General features: G+C 41.6%; 1 protein-coding gene across 3 annotated transcripts in view; it reads right to left on the reverse strand.

Annotated features, from left to right (window-relative positions):
* LOC136881276 (thiamine transporter 2) overlaps positions 1-19,369 on the reverse strand; it is a 150,326-nt gene that overhangs the window by 36,686 nt on the left and 94,271 nt on the right. For 2 of the 3 annotated variants that reach the window (XM_067154056.2, XM_067154055.2), the window contains exon 2: positions 371-498. In XM_067154056.2, coding sequence (XP_067010157.2) covers positions 371-493 — 123 coding nt within the window. In that variant the 5' untranslated portion in view covers positions 494-498. Of the gene's footprint in view, positions 1-370; positions 499-617; positions 738-19,369 lie in introns of those variants that run through there. The other variant, XM_067154054.2, reaches the window with a different exon arrangement.

Consider the following 19,369-nt stretch of genomic DNA (forward strand, 5'->3'; position numbering starts at 1 on the left):
GTTGCACTGTAAGCAAATATATTCATTTTGCCTAATGAAATGTGTGAATGTTTTTAATTCTGTAACTATAACTTTCCATGGTACATATGATGTGTGCAGAAAGGAAATTTCTCGTGATTGTTTCAGATATGCCATACAAGTCAATCTTTGCACCCACAATGATGTTTAATGTAGCCTACCATTTTAAATTCTATATCAGGAATAAAAGACATTGGGTATTATAGCACAAGAATGTCTTAGATGGGTTAGTTTATTTTCAGTGCAGTTGTTATCTGGGTTTCGATATGAGGGAATAGTTATACTAGGCACGAAAGATATAATCTGACCATCTATGATAGGTTTTATATGATATCTTTTTAATACAACTTACCTCTTCCAATGTGAAGTTCTTGAAGGTGGTCAGGAATGGTGTGACAAATGGTTCTGAAGGACGGAACTCCTTCAAGAATCCAAACACACAAAGCATGAGGGACATCTTCATCCAGGGCTCCATGGTGTCTGGAAATAAGAATGGAAGTAGAGTACATACTGCATCAAATACATCATCATCATCATCATCATCATCATCATCATCATCATCATCATCATCATCATCATCATCTTAATCTTAATCTTACCTCTAATGTGCATTTACGGCTGTAGCCCAGGTGGCAGATTCCTTAACAGTTGTTTATCTAGTCCTTTCTTAAATGATTTCAAAACAGTTAGACAACAATATTACAACTGTAAAGGTAGATGGTGACATTTCAGAATTTTTCAGTATTTTGCAGGGTGTCCAACAGAGCTGCATATTATCTCCTATTCTATATAAAATCTATGCTGAATATGTAATGAAGAAAGCCCTCAATGACTGGACAGGAGGCATATCAATTGGTGGACGAAAAATCAGTAACCTGCGCTTTGGTGATTACACCACTCCCCTTGCCAGCAGTGAAGATAAACTTGCAGAATTCCTAGCATGGGTAAAACAATGCTAGTTTGGAATAAGGGCTAGAGATCAACCTGAGCAAGTCCAAACTAATGGTAATTGACAGAGCAGCACAGATCCAGCTGAAAGGTCGAATAAGGGAACTGGAAATGGTAAAGGACTTTATATACCGTGGGTCAACCATTTGTGATACCGGAAGTTCTGACAGAGATTAGAAGACGTATCACCTTAGGGCACGTTGCCATGAGCAAATTCACAATAATATGGCAGAACAGAGCAATAACAAACAGTACAAAGATTAGCTAGTTGATTCTCTTGTGTTCTCTGTTTTCCTTTATGGTTCCGAGACCTGGACTCTCAAGGAAAGAGATATGTACCATATCGATGCCTTTCAGATGTGATGTTTGAGAAGCATTCTCTGTGTACCTTGGATGGAAAGAAGAACTAATGCATCTATTATTCAAGAACTGAATATCTCCAAATATCTCTCTTCTCGTGTCATAAGGAGAATCGTCCAATTCTTCGGAGATATTGTAAGAAGGGATAGTGAAAATCTGGAGAAGTGTATCATGGAAGGCAAAGTTGTTGGCAGAAGATCACGAGCAAGGACATCGAGCAGGTGGTTTGATCAAGTTCTGCGAGCCACCGGTCTGACTCTTCAGCAGGCTTTAAGAGAAGCTGAACATCGTCAAAGTTGGCGCCGCTTAATCAAGAATATTGTGTGAAGTCAAATGGGGTCATGACGCTCAGCAATTATTACATAAAATCAGCTTCATGGTCCGTATCGCACTTCAGTAGATTCACAACTAAGTATTTATTTATTTTCCATCTAGTCGATACAATGATTGCTTAAAGCAATTTAATGGTTAAAAGTGGTACATGTTCCGTATATTATCATCTTCAGCCACATAACACTGTTTAGATGAAAAATACATAAATTGACAAAGTAATGCTTTAGAGGAAGTGTCTTTAAAATTAACATAAGATTGAAAACATTAAAACAAACAAAAAAACTCAAGTTTTTGCCTGCTTGGCTATCAAGTTTTTGTTTGTTTTAATGTTGTCATATGTTAATTTTAAAGACACTTTCGCTAACGCATTACTTTGTCAATTTATGCATTTTTCAACTAAACAGTGTTATGTGGCTGAAGATGTTGATAATATACAAAACATGTACCACTTTTAACCATTAAATTGCCTTAAGCAGTCATTGTATCGACTAGGTTGAAAATAAATAAATACTTAGTTGTAAAGCTCAGCAATGAGTTACACGACTTATGATGATGAGTGGTCTGTTATTGGATATTATAAAATTTTCCAGCTAACTCATTCCTGGTTGCCAGCATTTTGCCCTCGTGTGCTAGGTTGGGCTCATCAGTTGGTACCTAGCACACCTACCAAGACGCTGGCTAGTGCATACCGTGGAGGTCACTGCATAGGCTGCTATTCCAAATCATCTCTCCATTGAATGCTCAGAACATATCGCTTATTTGAGCAGGTCGTCTCCTTATTCTGAAGTTTCCCAGCATAAAATTTGCAACATTTTCGTAACACTACTCCTTTGTTGGAAATCACCCAGAACAAATTGTGATGCTTTCCTTAGGATCTTTTCCAATTCTCCTATCAAGTAATCCTGCAGTTGTTTTAATTCCTGTTATGAGTGAGAAAATAATTTTGTTTCAATTATTGTTTCACTAGTCATTAATTAATATAATTCAGTCCGACTCCTTGGTTGAATGGTCAGCGTACTGCCCTTCAGTTCAGAGGATACTGGGTTCGATTCCTGGCTGAGATGGATTAATTCTTCTAGCTCGAGGACTAAGGCCATCTACACACGGAGCTACTCATTAGTAATTGGTTGGTAACTGAAGTTTCTGGCCGATTACTTGAGTGTCACTTCCTGTGTATTTCAATGGAATGCCACACACGCCGCTACCAATTAGTAATCTGTTAGTAACTAGTTTGTAATCAGTTCCAGGTGACTCGCGGAGCCAGTCACCAGCGAGTTTAGTTTCTCAGTTCCCAGTGATCAAGTGTCTTTTTACGATGGCGAGCGAACAAGTTTTCAACATAAAGTTAGTGGGAGAAATTGAAAAACACCCTGTACAGTACAATTGTATGCTGAAGGATGATGCAAGAAAGGACATTACGGAGAAAGCATGGAATTATTTTCTAAGCTTTTAATTTCTTTTGTAAAAATAAAGTTCACTTTTCTTACCTGAGAGTTATTAGCACTCTTTCCTTAGCACACACACATTCCCTCATATTTGTATTTCGCTGTCGAATGGCAGGCTCAATAAGCTGCACCTAGTCCATATAAGTTAACTGTGTTTGGTCATACGATGAAAAGAAATAAATTTAGCATCCGTTTGTTCGAACTCCTTTACTGCTATGAATAATCTGCAGTGGATGTTCTTTTCCAGATATGGGTGAACCCAATACCTTCTTCTATTTTTTCTCCTGAAATAATGAAACACAATCATGTCTTCTTCGTCACATGAGTCAGTGATTGACATTCTAGCAAAGTTAAGAAGCGATCTAGCGAGTCCGCACCAAACATTACAAATGGCTAATCAGGAAGAATCCGTCACCGTACAGTAGCTGCGTGTGTGGAGCCGAGTCACTATTCAGTTACTAACCAGTTTGTGACCCCGGTTACAAACCAGTCACGTTTCTAATGAGTAGCTCCGTGTGTAGAGGGCCTAAGAGTTTTTGTCTGTCCCAATACACTACCAACTACCACAGAAACACGCAATTGCGATTACATCGCTCCATACAGGAAGGGCATTCGGCCGTAAAACTGCGACGCAGTTCGCACCCGCGACCCCCACAGGTGTGGATAAAGCGGTAGAAGGAGAGAAGATGAATTAATGAATATAATTACTGTTTGACATACAGAGTAGAATACAGTGGCAATACAACAAATTAATTAATATTGAATTTTCACGACCGCATTGTAATCGAAACAGACTTTCAACGTATTAGGTCGTGTTACGTACATGTAGTACGTGTTGAAGAGATGTTAAGTACAGAACAAAAATGGCCAGCCGGACACCAGTGGGATCCGAACCTACAACCTCCCGATTTCGCGTCGGTTGCTCTACCAATTGGTGTCCAGTGGGATCCGGACCCACAACCTCCCGATTCCGCGTCGGTTGCTCTACCAATTGGTGTCCGGCTGGCCATTTTTGTTCTGTACTTAACATCTCTTCAACACGTACTACATGTACGTAACACGACCTAATAGCCTGTTTCGATAACAAATTAATTATTTAAATCATTTAGAACATGAATTGATCTGTCCGACTCACTGGCTGAATGGTCAGCGTTCGGTTCAGAGAGTTCCGGGTCCGATTCCCGGCCGGTTTGGGGATTTTAGTCGCCTCTGATTAACTCTTCTGGCCCGGGGACTGGGTGTTTGTGTTTGTTCCAACACTTTCTTCTTCATATTCATACAACACACTACACTACCAACCACCACAGAAGCACCCAATAGTGATTACATCCCTCCATATAGGGTTGGCGTCAGGAAGGACATCCGCCCGTTAAACAGGGCCGAATCCACATGTGCAACACAGTTTGCATCCGCGATCCCACAGGTGTGGGAAAAGCGGTAGAAAAAGGAGAAAGAAGAAGAACACGAATTGATCTCCCAGTTATGACAATTTTAGAGCATCATATGTGAGGAACCTGCATGTAATTTTATAAATGGTGGAAGTGTAAAGTGTTGAATGTGAGGAAAGGAACGTTAAGGACGACACGAACACCCAGTCCCCAGACCAGGGATATTAATAATTTACAATTATAAACCTCTAACCCGGCCGGGAATCGAACTCGGGGCCATCGGGTGACAGGCGGACGCTTTGCCCCCTAAAACGCGGGGCCGGACGGCGACATAGGGTTAGTTTTCATTCTGTGACGTACTTAAAAAAAAAAAAAAAAACACTGAACAATTTAGCTGCATCAAAATTTACTAGTTCTAGAAGCAGGCCGTTCTGAGCTAGAATGTTCATTAAATGAAAAGTTAGAAGGTTCTTCCGACAGTTTATGTTACTATCTTCTGCTATTAAAACCTCCGTGTCTAGCATTGCACTAGGGGCTGCCTGGCCGAGGCAGTAAAGGCGTGCTCGGTTCACCTGGAAGGACTTGGGTTCGATTCCCCGTCAGAAAACGAGATTTCCGTATGGCCCCGAGGTTCACTCACTTGTCAGCCTACACCAAAAAATGAGCACCAGGTTAATTCCTGGGGGCAACCACTCTACCCCACCAAGCGCCAAGGTTTCGGATAGTGGAAGCATTTACCTCCAAGGGACTTCATGGCCTGTGCGGAGACGACTTTGTTTTTGCTAGCATTGCCATACATCCGTGCTTACTAACAAACTACACAAGTTTTCATTCCATTAAGGAGTACGGCGGGCCTTTTACAGGGGTAAAGCTCTCTTTCAGACCACGAGATTTGTAACGGTGGAGGAGATGCTCCGAGAAGGTGAGGGGTTTGGCGGCCTTGGCCTATACTAGGAACTCTTCCGGCATCCGCCTTTAGTGCAGGAGAATGGAAAACGAGGACAGCCGGCGGTAGGGACCAGCCCCTCTCTATCTCCCGAATACAGAGCTTTAGAGCCGTAGCTCGAGCCTCTGCTCGGTTGGTCGGTCGGAGTGCAGAGCTGTCGGACCACGGAGCAGCCGTGGCCACTTGAATGCCGAAGCCTACTCTGCAACCGCTGACATTGTGCTTACGTCCGTAAGGGATTTACATTGCCCGATATTAAAAGGTAATATTCATATTTATTGTCCGTATTAAAAGTAAAAATTTGCCCTACTGGCAACTACGACTGAAAGGGCGTTCTCTCCAAGCACTGCTCAGTGGACGAAAGAAAGAAATCGTTTTGATGACAGTATCAGTTAAAGAGGTCGCTGTGGTAAAATACAACTTTTTGCGGAGAATTTTACAACCTCTTGTTGCATTTCGTCTTTTGAAAGTACAATGAAATGAAATGGCGTATGGCTTTTAGTGCCGGGAGATCCCAGGACGAGTTCGGCTCGCCAGGTGCAGGTCTTTTCTGTTGACTCCCGTAGGCGACCTGCGCGTCGTGATGAGGATGAAATGATAAAGACAACACATACATCCAGCCCCGTGCCAGGGCAATTAACCAATGATGGTTAAAATTCCCGACCCTGCCGGGAATCGAACCCGGGACCCCTGTGACCAAAGGCCAGCTCGCTAACCATTTAGCCATGGAGCCAGACGAAAGTACAATAATGGGTGTGCACAAGTATCTTGCTTCAACATCTTCCACATCTGTGGTTCCCAAACGAACCCCCCCCCCCCCGCCCACACTCCTGCAAAACTCTGCAAATCCCATGCCTCCCCATTATATATATGTGTGTGTGTTTTAATGTCCAGTGTGCAAGCCTCTGTAAATTTACTAAATACCTCCACAATCCTCTGTTTGCAATTAGCTCTGTTTCCTCGCTCATTTCTATACCTTTTATCTTTCAATAATTAGAAAATGAGCCTAATCATTGCCACCTCGATCTTCCTTTATTTCTCTTACCCTCCATCATTCTCCTAGGAAATTTATCCTTCTCCAGTCCCCTCACATGATCCCAACACCGAAGCCGGTTTATGCGTACAGCTTCATCCATAGAGTTCAATCCTAACTTAGTTTTTATCTCCTCATTCCGAGTATCCTCCTCCCATTGTTCCCACCTGTATGTACCAGAAATCGTTCTCACTAATTTCATGTACAATACTTATAACTTATGAATAAGATATCCTGAGCCCACCCATCTTCCATTCACCTACAGCAAAGTTCGTCTGAAAACAGACCAGTGTAAAGGTAGTTTTGTCCGGGAGCTAACTTCTTTCTTACATAATACTGTTGATCGCAACTGCGAGCTCACTGCATTATCTTTACTGCACCTTGATTCAAACTCCCTTACTGTACTATCATCCTGGGTCCATACACATCCCAAATTCTTGAAATGATCTACTTGTTCCAGTTTTGTATTCACGACCCTGTTGACATTACTTTAGTTACGAAAATGCTATTTTTCATATAATACTCACTGCTCCTGTTTTCAAGTTCCAGGATATTAGATTGCAAGTTTTCTGCACTATCTACCGTTAAGACAAAGTTGTCGACATAGGCCAAGCTGTTTACTACATTTCTATCTCATTAAATCCCTCTCAGCTACTTATACATTTCAGCAAATGATCTATGTAAACCACGAACTACAAAAGTGAAAGTTTACAGCCTTATCTAACTGCTGTAACTACCTTGAAGAAAGAACTCATTTTACCATCAATTCTCATTGCATCCCAATAGGAACCCTATTCGTGTCTTCGGTGCTGTTAATTATAATGAATTAATTAATTCTACTCACATTAACGAACGGTACAAAGTATAACTCCCATTCACAAGTTTCAGTGCCATACGTATATGTATTTTCCAATATTAATTCAGTTCACAAATTATTGTAAATTGCCAAGAAGATCCTGAATTCTAAATGAAAGCCAAATTATTTGAAACACACTACTCTAGAGAATAAAATGATCCACAACAATATTGTGAATAGCAAAAATCTGTGATAATGTAAAACAGAGATGGGGATTTAGGATGCAGATTGAGTTCTCTTACGCACGGTAGGGTGATGAATAACTTCTGTATTTATCAGGTCACATACATGTTTTTTTTCTTCTGGTAAGTTGTCTGTGCACCTCTTCTAAGTGTCTCACACCGCTCCCAACCCCTCCCACCAGTTCGGGAACCACTGCAAAATCTCACAGTTAAAATATTTTAAAAGGAAATTAAGTAATAGACTAAATAATTTGTCATGCTTCATGTAAATAAAAAGTCGGGCAATTTCCGAAATAATTTCCTGACATTTTTGACATTATAGCCCTATTCGTATCTTCATTGCTATTAAAATGAATTCTTGTGGCATTAAGCTCTGTCCTCTAAAATAATAATATTATCGATTAGGAACACCAGTTTTTAAACATAGACCTACCTGTTTTTCTTCTCCTCTTCATTTTTGAGTCCATCAGCCTTCTCATACGTGTGCGATAAACAGAGAAAATGATCTACAGTACTGTCCTATTCCCAGATCGGCACTGAGGAAGGAAGGCATAAACTGAGTTGCGCAAGGTACGAAATGTGTTAAGGTGTTAAGTGACTATTCTGAATTATAAGTCCGTACAAGTTGCACAAAATCATCGCTTGCATATGTTTGTATTAAAGAACTTAGGAAGTAATTTTGTTTAAAACTGAATATTAATAGCATAACAAATAGAAGGAAATAGTGTAATTCTTTCTCTTAACCGTAATGTTTAAGGGGTCAGCCACTAGTTGGAGCTGCGAGCGATGCTGGCCATTGCCGAACATGTGTTTGTATACCTCGGTAGATAGAGGAGTGAAGTATAATACATTCAACCGTGTTGAAAGACGAATACCGTCTCAGTATTGTTCTTGTGCGGGATATTAAACAGTCGAAGTCGAAATGTTATTAGTGTTTGTTAAACAATAATTATGATGTTTTGTTCCGTTACGGGTTGTAGATTTAGATACAATAAAATACCCAATGGTAGGCATTTTTCAGACCGCTAAAAATAAAGTAGCTAGTTTCTCATTACTGGAAGTGTCTATTGTTATTCAGGGCAAAGAAAATCCACAGAAACTTTCAATATCGGAAATATGCTGCGTGTGCTCGCAAATTTTCAAAAGTAGTGGACACCTTCCGATGGTAAGTATTTTATTTTAATTCAGTTCTGTGTATAATCTCTTGCATGCTTTTGAATTTGAAGTAAACAAGTTGATTTAAAAATGCTTTCCTATTTACCAATGACTAATTTCTCTATAAAATAAAAAACAAAGCTAGAGGACTTACCTGAAGTTCATTGACGACTTGTGGGGCATTTTTCTGTGGCAGTGCATTGTGAAGGGGCAGGAAAGGAAGGGGGGAACTTGTTGTGACGGACTAGATAAGGAGATAAATATCACAACAGCGTGTAGAAATAATGAAGTGAACAGCTGCCTCATATAGGATGAGTTTGCCCTCCAAACTTTCATACATTTGGTACAGAGCGCCAACAGTTGATGGGGCACGGCGGGCTTCTTATGATGGCAATATACGTACTGAAAATCCTCAAGGAAAAAGCCTCCGGGATTCCCTTGGGGATTTCCTCTACCGAACCCTCACCCACACTCGTAGAGGATTTTCCTCAAGGAAAAGGCCTTGAGGATTTTTTCCAGGTTCAACATCAGTTCTGTGTTGACTGGTGGTGGTGGTGGTGGTTCTCGTGGTTTCGCCATTTGCTTTCACCATGGCCTCAGTGGTTCTAGCGGCTGTCGGTTGTGTGATTGCATGGGGCTACTTTTGCAAGGAAAGACGTAGAAAAATTGTATGCTGCAAGGAATGGCTTTTGAAGAGAAGCGTGTATTCCCTCAAAAATCTATTTACTGAACTGAAGGTCGTCCGGAAAGATTTCCAAAAGTACTTGAGGATGAACCACGACACATATTTACATCTTCTTTCATTGGTCACTCCTTTTATCGCTAAAGAAGATACGGTTATGAAGCAAGCCATTCCCGCCCCAATGAAAGACCCATTGCGGAGATCCATGGCTTTATACATGCAGCAAGAGACTGGAAAAATCCGGTATCAAGGCGGAAAAAGAATTAATTTTTGTTCGGGAATTTTGGGTCTCTCTCTCCCGCCACCGCGGCCTCAAGGCCGAACCTTGAGGAAATCCCGCTCGTGAATGGCCACCATTAGAGGGTGACGTCCTTTCTCAGGCCAGAAGATGTGTTACCGGTGGCGGCGATTAAGGGGGGCGAGGGCAGGGGGCGCCACCACCTCCCCCTCACTATGTAGAGACAAAAATAAAGTTTTATTCCACTTAAGCCACCTAAAACTTCTTTTTAGTTTCGATAGATACAAAATCGGCTAAAACTAGGAGTTATATAAAAAAATAAATTTGCACAAACCCTGTTGTTTTTCAACTAATTCTTTCCTTTAATTAATTTATTTTTTAAGAAAAATACTAAGCGGAAGCATGCACAAAATCTCGTTCGTCGCGGCCGAGCGATTTGTATAGCGCCACAGCAAGTAGTGGAGGAGAGCCGCGCAGCGATGTATAGCATGTGCTGCGACGAAGGGTAGCAGGGGTATAATTTTTTTCCAAGGTCATGAACACTGAGGTGCTTTGTGAGGGAAGGGGGGGGGGGAAGGCGTTTTCCGCCCCCCAAAATGATCTTAGTGGGGCAGAGTGCTATTTTGCCCCTCAAAAATTCTCCTCCTAGATGTTAAGTTCCCTTATAACGTGAAGTTTGGTAGTCTTCGGAGGCTGCTAAGGAGTTAAATCTCGAGAAGGTGCTAGATGATTTTATATCAGAAAATAAGATTAGAAAGAGGGCATTCCTTCAGAGAACTACATTTCTCAATAGAGACTTTTTAGGTGGTACATCTGGAGGTAGAGATTTTCACATTTCGTGTGATGGAATGTAAGAATATGTATTTATGAAGAAAGTCCTAACTTTATTACTTGTGATTATTTTTGATAGCTTCGTTCATAAAACATTCCTTCAAAATATTTATTTTTTTGTTTCTTCTTCTTCTGCTTCTTAATCTGTTTACCCTCCAGGGTCGTTTTTTCCCTGGGACTTAGCGAGGGATCCCACCTCTACCGCCTCAAGGGCAGTGTCCTGGAGCTTCAGACTCTGAATCGGGAGATACAACTGGGGAGGATGACCAGTACCTCGCACAGGCGGCCTCACCTGCTATGCTGAACAGGGGCCTTGTGGGGGGGGGGGGGTTGGATGGGAAGATTGGAAGGGATAGACAAGAAAGTAGGAAGGAAGCGGCTGTGGCCTTAAGTTAGGTACCGTCCCGGCATTTGCCTGGAGGAGAAGTGGGAAACCACGTAAAACCACTTCCAGGATGGCTGAGGTGGGAATCGAACCCACCTCTACTCAGTTGACCTCCTGAGGCTGAGTGGACCCCGTTTCGGCCCTCGTACCACTTTTCAAATTTCGTGGCAGAGCCGGGAATCGAACCCGGGCCTCCGGGGGTGGCAGCTAATCACACTAACCACTACACCACACAGGAGGACTATTTTCCTGTTTACTTGTGAATATTATTGAAAACTCCGTACATATGACTCGTTCAAAGCTATGTTTGAGAGACAAACTCTCTTGTTGTTCTGTTTTATCTGTTTATTTGTGAATATTGTTAATATATAGGAATGTTTGCATCAATAATTGTTCCTCATTTCACATGCCTGTGTTCGTTCCCCCCTAATAATTATCCGAAGTCGGCGCGTCTGCTAAGATACGATTTACCCACTTGCCGCACGCATATTCGTCAGTATCGCAGCCGCACTCAATGTGTCTGTGCAGTTCTGTCTATAGTGTCCGGCTCCATAGCTAAATGGTTAGCGTGCAGGCCTTTGGTCACAGGGGTCCCGGATTCGATTCCCGGCAGGGTCGGGAATTTTAACCATCATTGGTTAATTTCGCTGGCACTGGGGCTGGGTGTATGTGACGTCTTCATCATCATTATTTCATCCTCATCATGACGCGCAGGTCGCCTACGGTTGTCAAGTCAAAAGACCTGCACCTGGCGAGCCGAACTTGTCCCTGGACACTCCCGGCACTAAAAGCCATACGCCATTTCATTCTGTCTATAGTGTCTTGTTACTTAGCCCCATATCTTCCTAGTGTTATCGTGGAGGCCACCGCGTTCAGTTGCCTTGTATTGTCTGATCTTCGTGCCCGTTGATATGTTCTTCACTAAACTAGTCCATTTTACCTGCCTTGGGTTCAATAGATGTATAATTGTATAATCACGCCGTACTTCTATTTAATTGTAATACATGTGTAATTAAGTTTTATTGTATAGCGCTATTATCACCGCACTTAAATTGGTAGACTGTCAGCCTCTATCGAAATTCGCTCTCGCCGAGCTGAGTGGCTCAGACGGTTGAGGCGCTGGCTTTCTGACCCCAACTTGGCAGGTTCGATTCTGACTCAGTCTGGTAGTATTTGAAGATGCTCAAATACGTCAGCCTTATGTCGGTAGATTTACTGACGGGACTAAATTCCGGCACCTCGCGTCTCCGAAAACCGTAAAAGTAGTTAGTGGGACGTAAAGCAAATAACATTATTATTATTATTATTATTATTATTATTATTATTATTATTATTATTATTACAAAATTCGCTCAGAGAGCATTTGTAATTATTTTTTCGATTTTGATCTCCCCCACCCTCGCCCTCCTCCCTCGAAACTGTATTTCTCAGACCTGGTTACTGTTTGTTGTCTGTAAATTTTTGTGTTCCCCACTTCTAATTCCCGATCGCTGCTACTGTAGTGTTGCGATGATCTTAGGTGCGGAGAAGGTGAGAGGGGAACGGCCGTGGCCTATGAAAGGAATTGTCCCGGCATTCGCCTTCGTGACCTCCCGATCTTGACGAAGGCAAAATACATTTTGCCGGGTGTTTGGAGGCTTGCGTGTTCAAATTATCTGTACAGCTATACCGGCGGGAGCACATGCTCCCAGTAGGCCTACGCAAGCCGGACAGGTCTAAGGTGATGATCGAGATACCCTGGTCCTCCAGGTTGGGGTTGGGCGTAGTGTTAACTCCCCTACCTACCGGGCGAGTTGGCCGTGCACGTAGAGGCGCGCGGCTGTGAGCTTGCATCCGGGAGATAGTAGGTTCGAATCCCACTATCGGCAGCCCTGAAGATGGTTTTCCGTGGTTTCCCATTTTTACACCATGCAAATGCTGGGGCTGTACCTTAATTAAGGCCACGGCCGCTTCCTTCCAACTCCTAGGCCTTTCCTATCCCATCGTCGCCATAAGACCTATCTGTGTCGGTACGACGTAAAGCCCCTAGCCGAAAAAAAAAAAAACCTCCCCTACCTCGTAAGAAGACAAATGTTACGGATATCTTAAGACATACTATATGAAAAGTGGATGACCCGGCGAAAAAAAAGCGGCTTGAGAGAAGGAAAAATGATATAGTAGCAGCGTGGAATATAAGGACATTAAAGATGGGAGTTAAATGTTGGAGAAGGAAAGCCGAGTACCGCGTTCGATTCCCAACACCGCCACGAAATTTGTAAAGTGGTGCGAGGTTTGAAACGGAACCCACTCAGCCTCGGGAGGCTCGATTCCCTCATCAGACATCCTCGTAGTGGTTTTCCGTGGTTTCTCACTTCTCCTCCACGCAAATGTCGGAATGCTACTTAACTTAAGGCCACGGCCACTTCCTTGTCTATCCTTTCCGATCTCCCCCCTCCCCAAAAGGCCCCTATTCAGCATAGCTGGTGAGGCCGTCTGGGCGAGGTTATGATCCTCCTTCCTTCAGTTGTATCCTCCGACCCAAAGTCTCACGCTCCAGGATGTTGCCCTTGAGGCGGTCGAGGTGGGATCTCTCGCCGAGTCCGAGTGAAAACTGTAAATGGATTAAGAAAGAAAGAAAGAAAGAAAGAAAGAAAGAAAGAAAGAAAGAAAGAAAGAAAGAAAGAACTATACATTTTATTTGGTTTTTGTTTATACACTTTTATTATTACTACCGGTACTTACTAATTTTGTAGGAATTTGCTAAATAGTCAAAACAAATACAACTTGCATTCCAGATTCTCTCAAGATAAATTCTGGTTCGATATATAATCTAAGAATTTAATAAATGCTTTAAAAAAGTACTGTGAAACCTATCTGAAAGGCCACTTCTATTAAGAGACCACCCCTCTTAAAGACCAATTATTACCGAGCGAGTTAGCCGTGCGGATAGGGTCATGCAGCTGTGAGCTTGCATTCGGCAGATAGTGGGTTCGAACCCCATTGTTAGCAGTGCTGAAAATGGTTTTCCGTCGTTTCCCATTTTCACACCAGGAAAATGCTGGGGCTGTACCTTAACTAAGGCCACGGTCACTTCTTTCCATCCGTAGCCCTTTTCTATCGCACCATCACCGTAAGATCTCTCTCTGTGTGTGGGACGAAAACAAAAATGGACCAATTATTAAAAGAATCGAGTTAAAATCTCGTAAGAATAATGCATTTTGTACCTCTATTTAAAGATTACCTCTGTACGCGACCACCTACCAGACATTTTCTTTGTCGAACCTCTTTCGAAGGACAACTCATAAAATACTCTATATTCCGGATCTGCGTGAGTAATCGACCGAGAATGACATTCCCAAAGCCGTCTTGAAAGGTTCGATCCTGGCTCAGTCCGGTGGTATTTCAAGGTGCTCAAATACTCAGCCTCATGTCGGTCGATTTAATGGCATGTAAAATAACTTTTGCGGGACTAAACTCCGGCATCTCGGCGGGACCTAAAAACCAATAACATTATTATTTATTATAAAAAATACCAAAGGAACTCAGGAATTCCCATTCCCAATTATTTTAAATAAACTGTTCCAACAGTTTTAAAAGCAAGGGTAAGAGGGGGTGTGTCATAACAGTTCATTTCTTGTGAGGTACTGTGTGATGGTAGAGATATCTAAAGAATGCGAGAAGCGTGTTATCGCTTGAAGATCGCGTAAACATGATCCGCGATAGTGAAAGTGTTTCACGCCTGTCGTAATAGGTGACTAAAAGGGACCCCAGGGGCTCTTAAATTAGGAAAATACCGGGCGAGTTGGCCGTGCGGTTAGGAGCGCACAGCTGTGAGCTCGCATCCGGGAGATAGTGGGTTCGAACCCCACTGTCGGCAGCACTGAAGATGGTTTTCCGTGCTTTCCCATTTTCACACCACGGCCGCTTCCTTCCCATTCCTAGGCCTTTCCTGTCCCATCGTCGCCATATGACCTATCTGCGTGGGTGCGACGTTAAACAAGTAGCAAAAAAATAAAATAATAAAATTAAGAAAATCCTAAGTAAACAACTGATAAGCAATCTGGCAGCTGGGCGACTGCCTTAAATGCTTATCGGTGGTGATTGATTGATTGATTGATTGATTGATTGATTGATTGATTAACTAAGAAAGAAATAAAGATAGAGAGCGAGGGTTGGCGACCACGGGGTACTTAGATGAATGCAGGCATTACTTCCACTCACTTGCTCCTTAATTTCATCTATCCTAACCGACCTTCCTTAGTCGACTATTGTTCTTTTCTATCCCCGACGATATTAGGTTTCCGAAGCCAAGCGTGTCTTTCATTTTCACACCCTTCGTCCCTTGTCTTTCTATGGCCGATACCTTCATTTTCCGAAGTGTCGGACATATTTCATTTTTTCCCTCTGATTGGTATTAATAGAAGATTGCCCAGTTGCACTTCCTTTTAAAACAATAGACTAATCACCACCACCACCACCACCACCATCACCATCGCTTTTTCCTTCATTGTTTTCAACCCTTCTTATTTTGTACTGACCATTAACACATTTTCTTGGCTGGGGGAAAGAATCACTACGGTATCACAAAATATCAATGTTGCCAACTCTTGCGATCTGGAGTCTTTTAGAAGTCATTTAGCGACAGAATTTCAAAGATAGCGGCTAGCGACTTCGCCATTTAGATGAAATTCTGGCGAACTTTAAGTTATGACTTAATAAATTTGGTGAGGTAAGTATTCTTGGGAGATCAGAAGAATAAACATGCCCGGTGAGGCACGGGGCGAAGGGGTTTTCACTAGCAGAGCTAGTGACGCAATGGTTACCATAGCAACTCCCCTACTACCCAGTCGACTTTATATTATCTTCTACTGGCAGCTCTTCGCTCTTGTCAGTTGTAATCCAGTAAAAGTGCAAAGTGTGAGTCAATGTTATCGTGTAGCAGATAAGAGCAGATAAGAGCCGATCTGTATGGGCAGGGCAGGAAGTTCGTGCTTGCAGGCCACATTCCTCATTCTTGCATTCTTCTCATCTCTACACAGTAGTCAACACTAGCATTGCACTTCGCGTAATCGCGTGGGCTGTGATGCAATGCATTTTAAGTAATGGCATCTGTGTGTACGACTCATTCGCATGTGTGGAGCATGAGTTCATATTATTTTCGGAAGGTTTAACAGAGATCGATCCCTCCCACCCACATACTTCCTGTAAGGGAATTGAGATGGTAGTTTGAATTTCCCTGTGATGAGATTGATGAGTTGTCCACAACATTTGGATTACTTTTTATTCGATTATTTCGAAAGCATTCACTATTCGATTGCCTCGTTTATTCAAAAGGAATTTCGAATGAATAATCGAAAAAATAATGGAATAACCGAAAAATAATGGAATGGAAAAATGATCGAATAAAATGAATCGAATGAGCGATTATTTTATTCGATTATCCCATCACTACCTACGGCGGTGTTAAAATAAAATACAGTAGAGACAATACGCGACACTCTGCGAGATATCGAGGGACAGCGATTAGAGCTCTGTCTAGCGGAGTGACCTGATAGTTACTGATTCTGTCATAAGAGCACGTGTATTTGTTTGTAAAGTTTTTGGCATTATTTACGCGTTTGCATTAAGTTGACATAAGTAAATAGTAGCGTGTGTCATTCCTTTATATCTTCTGTCAATATGAGTGGAAAGATATGTGCTGCGTTTGGCTGCAATAACTATGAAGTGCAGAAAGATTCGCGGTCTTTTTTCCGTTTTCCTCGTAACAAGAAAATGTAAGTAGATACTGTGTTTGCATATATCGTCGCTGCCGGGACAAAACCTCCTATGTGAAATATTTTAGCTTAGAACTTTGGCTGGTAAGGTTCTGTCATCTAAGGTGCAATATTATGTGAATAACGTCAAGGCATTCTCGCTCTTCATAATGTATATGCTGCGGGTCAGTATATCTCCAAAAATATTATCACATAGGAGGTTTTGTCCCGGCAACGATATATTCTTCCAGTTACAAAGAGATTTTATAGTACTTCCTAAACTTCTGACCTGCGCGACCCGTATTTTAACTGGCTTAAAATATAATAATCTTATTTTATTGTATTAGTGCAGCAGTTAACCTTCAGTACCGATATGGTGTTGTAGGTGTGATCTGTGGGTTTTGATTTAATTCAGGAAAATGCAAATAATTATGTGTGTGGCTGGTTGTGTTTCAAGTTACTGTACCCCATTTGGAATGCCGTAATGCATTGTCAAGCACTGAAGAAAATATTGGGGGATTTAAGAAATGTGATGATGATGATGATGATGCAAATTTGCTTTACCCTAATGTAATGGCAAGTATTGCTTATAGGGAAATTTTGAATGTTTTTGCGGCTAAATTCATAGATTTTCTTTCTGTTAGTAGGCTTCAAGTGAAAAGGAAAATTGTTCAGCTCTTAAATGTAAATTAATTGAATCATGTGCCGATATTTTTATTGACAAGTGTACTAATGTGATGTACAATGCTTTAAATGAGAAAAAAGAGACAAATCTAGTCGTGAAAGTTCAGGCAGGTATGCTAAAGCTAAAAAATAAATGCATAAATGAAAGATCCTGCCCTTTCACAGCAGTCCATTTCACATCTTGATTATATGTCTAATTTCAGTCTTTAAATAATAACCTGTTAAATAATTCTTCATTAATGTATCCAGAATTGCTTTAGCAACTTTGAAGTTAATATTTTAGCAACACTTTCTTTCTAAACGTAATTTATTTATCCATTTCCGTATATACATTTCCATTGATATTTGAATTTAGCGCGAATGTTCAGGTCACGCCACTAGGAGCGCAACTTGCGAATTGTCTCCCATTTTAACAAGGCTAAATCCGGAAGTGTCGCGTGTTAAATCCAGCGATGCCAATTTGAGGGAAATTCCGTAAAAAGTGACGGAATTCTACCGTAGGTGACGGATAAAATATGGCTTTGACGGACGACTGATTTTCTGACGGAAATTATTACGAGGTATATCGCCTTCAGTATGCTCAATAACATGAAAACCTTCCTCAGAAACAAGTTAAAAACCAAGATGATGAACTGAATTCTCACTGTGCGTGCCACTTTTAAGTGTATGAAAAAATGCTGTCATTATATACAACCACGAAATCTTCTCAAACAAATTGGCACGTTGGCAGTCTAATCCACCATCTCAACTGTAGAACTAGAGGCAGATGATCATGATAATGTGGATGGATTACTATGTTAATCGATGTCTGTAAGTAAAGATATTTTCATGTTCTTGTGTTTTAGGCCTAGAAATACTGGGTAGGTAACCTTATTCTTTTTATTTTAATGGATTTTGGCGTATTTTCGGGTGTTGGTATAACGGGGAAACAACTTACTAGTTGGTAACACCGGTTAAATCATACATTTTATCAGTGTATTCATGAGCACAGTAGAGAGAATGCCTACAGGGGTACTGTATCTGTCAGAAGAAGGTTAAGCTACTCTGTCAACAACTAGCTCATGTTTCATACTTAGCACGAATCGGACAGAGCCGTCCCCAGCTGGCACGTTTGAATACATTATATTTTCTCGAGAACTACTTGTCCGATTTTCAAAATAATCACGGTGATGAATTTATAATGTTTGTAAGTTGAAAGCTATATGTAGAAAATAGTGTAGTTCCTTTTAAGAGATCAAAGTTAATAGGTACAATTAGGCCTATCTCAGAAGATATTGATGTCGAAAAAGTAAAGTCCGATTGTGAGCCCCTTGCTGTCATTACTGAAAGTGAAAACAACATGTCCATATCTTTACCCGTTCACGAGTTGTTTGATGTGGACAACCCTCTATATAGGCCTACAACACACTACCAAACACCACAGAAACAGGAATAGGTACATTCCTCCATATAAAGTTCGCGTCAGGAAGGATATCCGGCCGAAAAACTAGGCTAAATCCATGTTAAGTGCCGAACCTAATACAGATTAAGACCAATAATAATAATAATAATAATAATAATAATAATAATAATAATAATAATAATTTAATGAATGGCTCGTGGCTTCCTTCGAGGCGTGGTGTGGGTCTTTCCATTTGACGATGGTGGTGGTGATTATTGTTTTAAGATGAAGTACAATTAGGTAACCATCCTCAGATGTAAAAAATGGAAGGGATCCGAACTTCGAAAAGTGAAGGTATCGGCCAAAGGAAGACAAGGGCCATGAAGAGCGTGAACATGAAATACTCCCTAAGCCTCGACACCTGATATCGTCGGGGCCGGAAAAGAACAAGAGTTGACCAAGGGAGGTCGGATAGGATAGATGAAAGTGAGGAGCCTGGCACAAGTGGAAACAATGCCAGGACTCAGCTAAGGACCCCCTGGTCGCCAACCCACGCTTCCAAGTTAAGACGGCGTATTGGCGAGTCTGAGATGATGGTGCCCTACCTAAGATGAATTCTAATGCTGAAGACAGCTCAAACACCCAGTCCCCAAGCCAGATGAATTAACTAATTAAAGTCCCCGACCCGGTCGGGAATCGAACCCGAGACCCCGTAGACCAAAGAACACGATGTTAGTCATTTAGCCATAGAACCTTCTATGATCAGTTGTAT

The sequence above is a fragment of the Anabrus simplex genome, chromosome 9 (assembly GCF_040414725.1).
Source record: "Anabrus simplex isolate iqAnaSimp1 chromosome 9, ASM4041472v1, whole genome shotgun sequence".
NCBI lineage: Eukaryota > Metazoa > Arthropoda > Insecta > Orthoptera > Tettigoniidae > Anabrus > Anabrus simplex.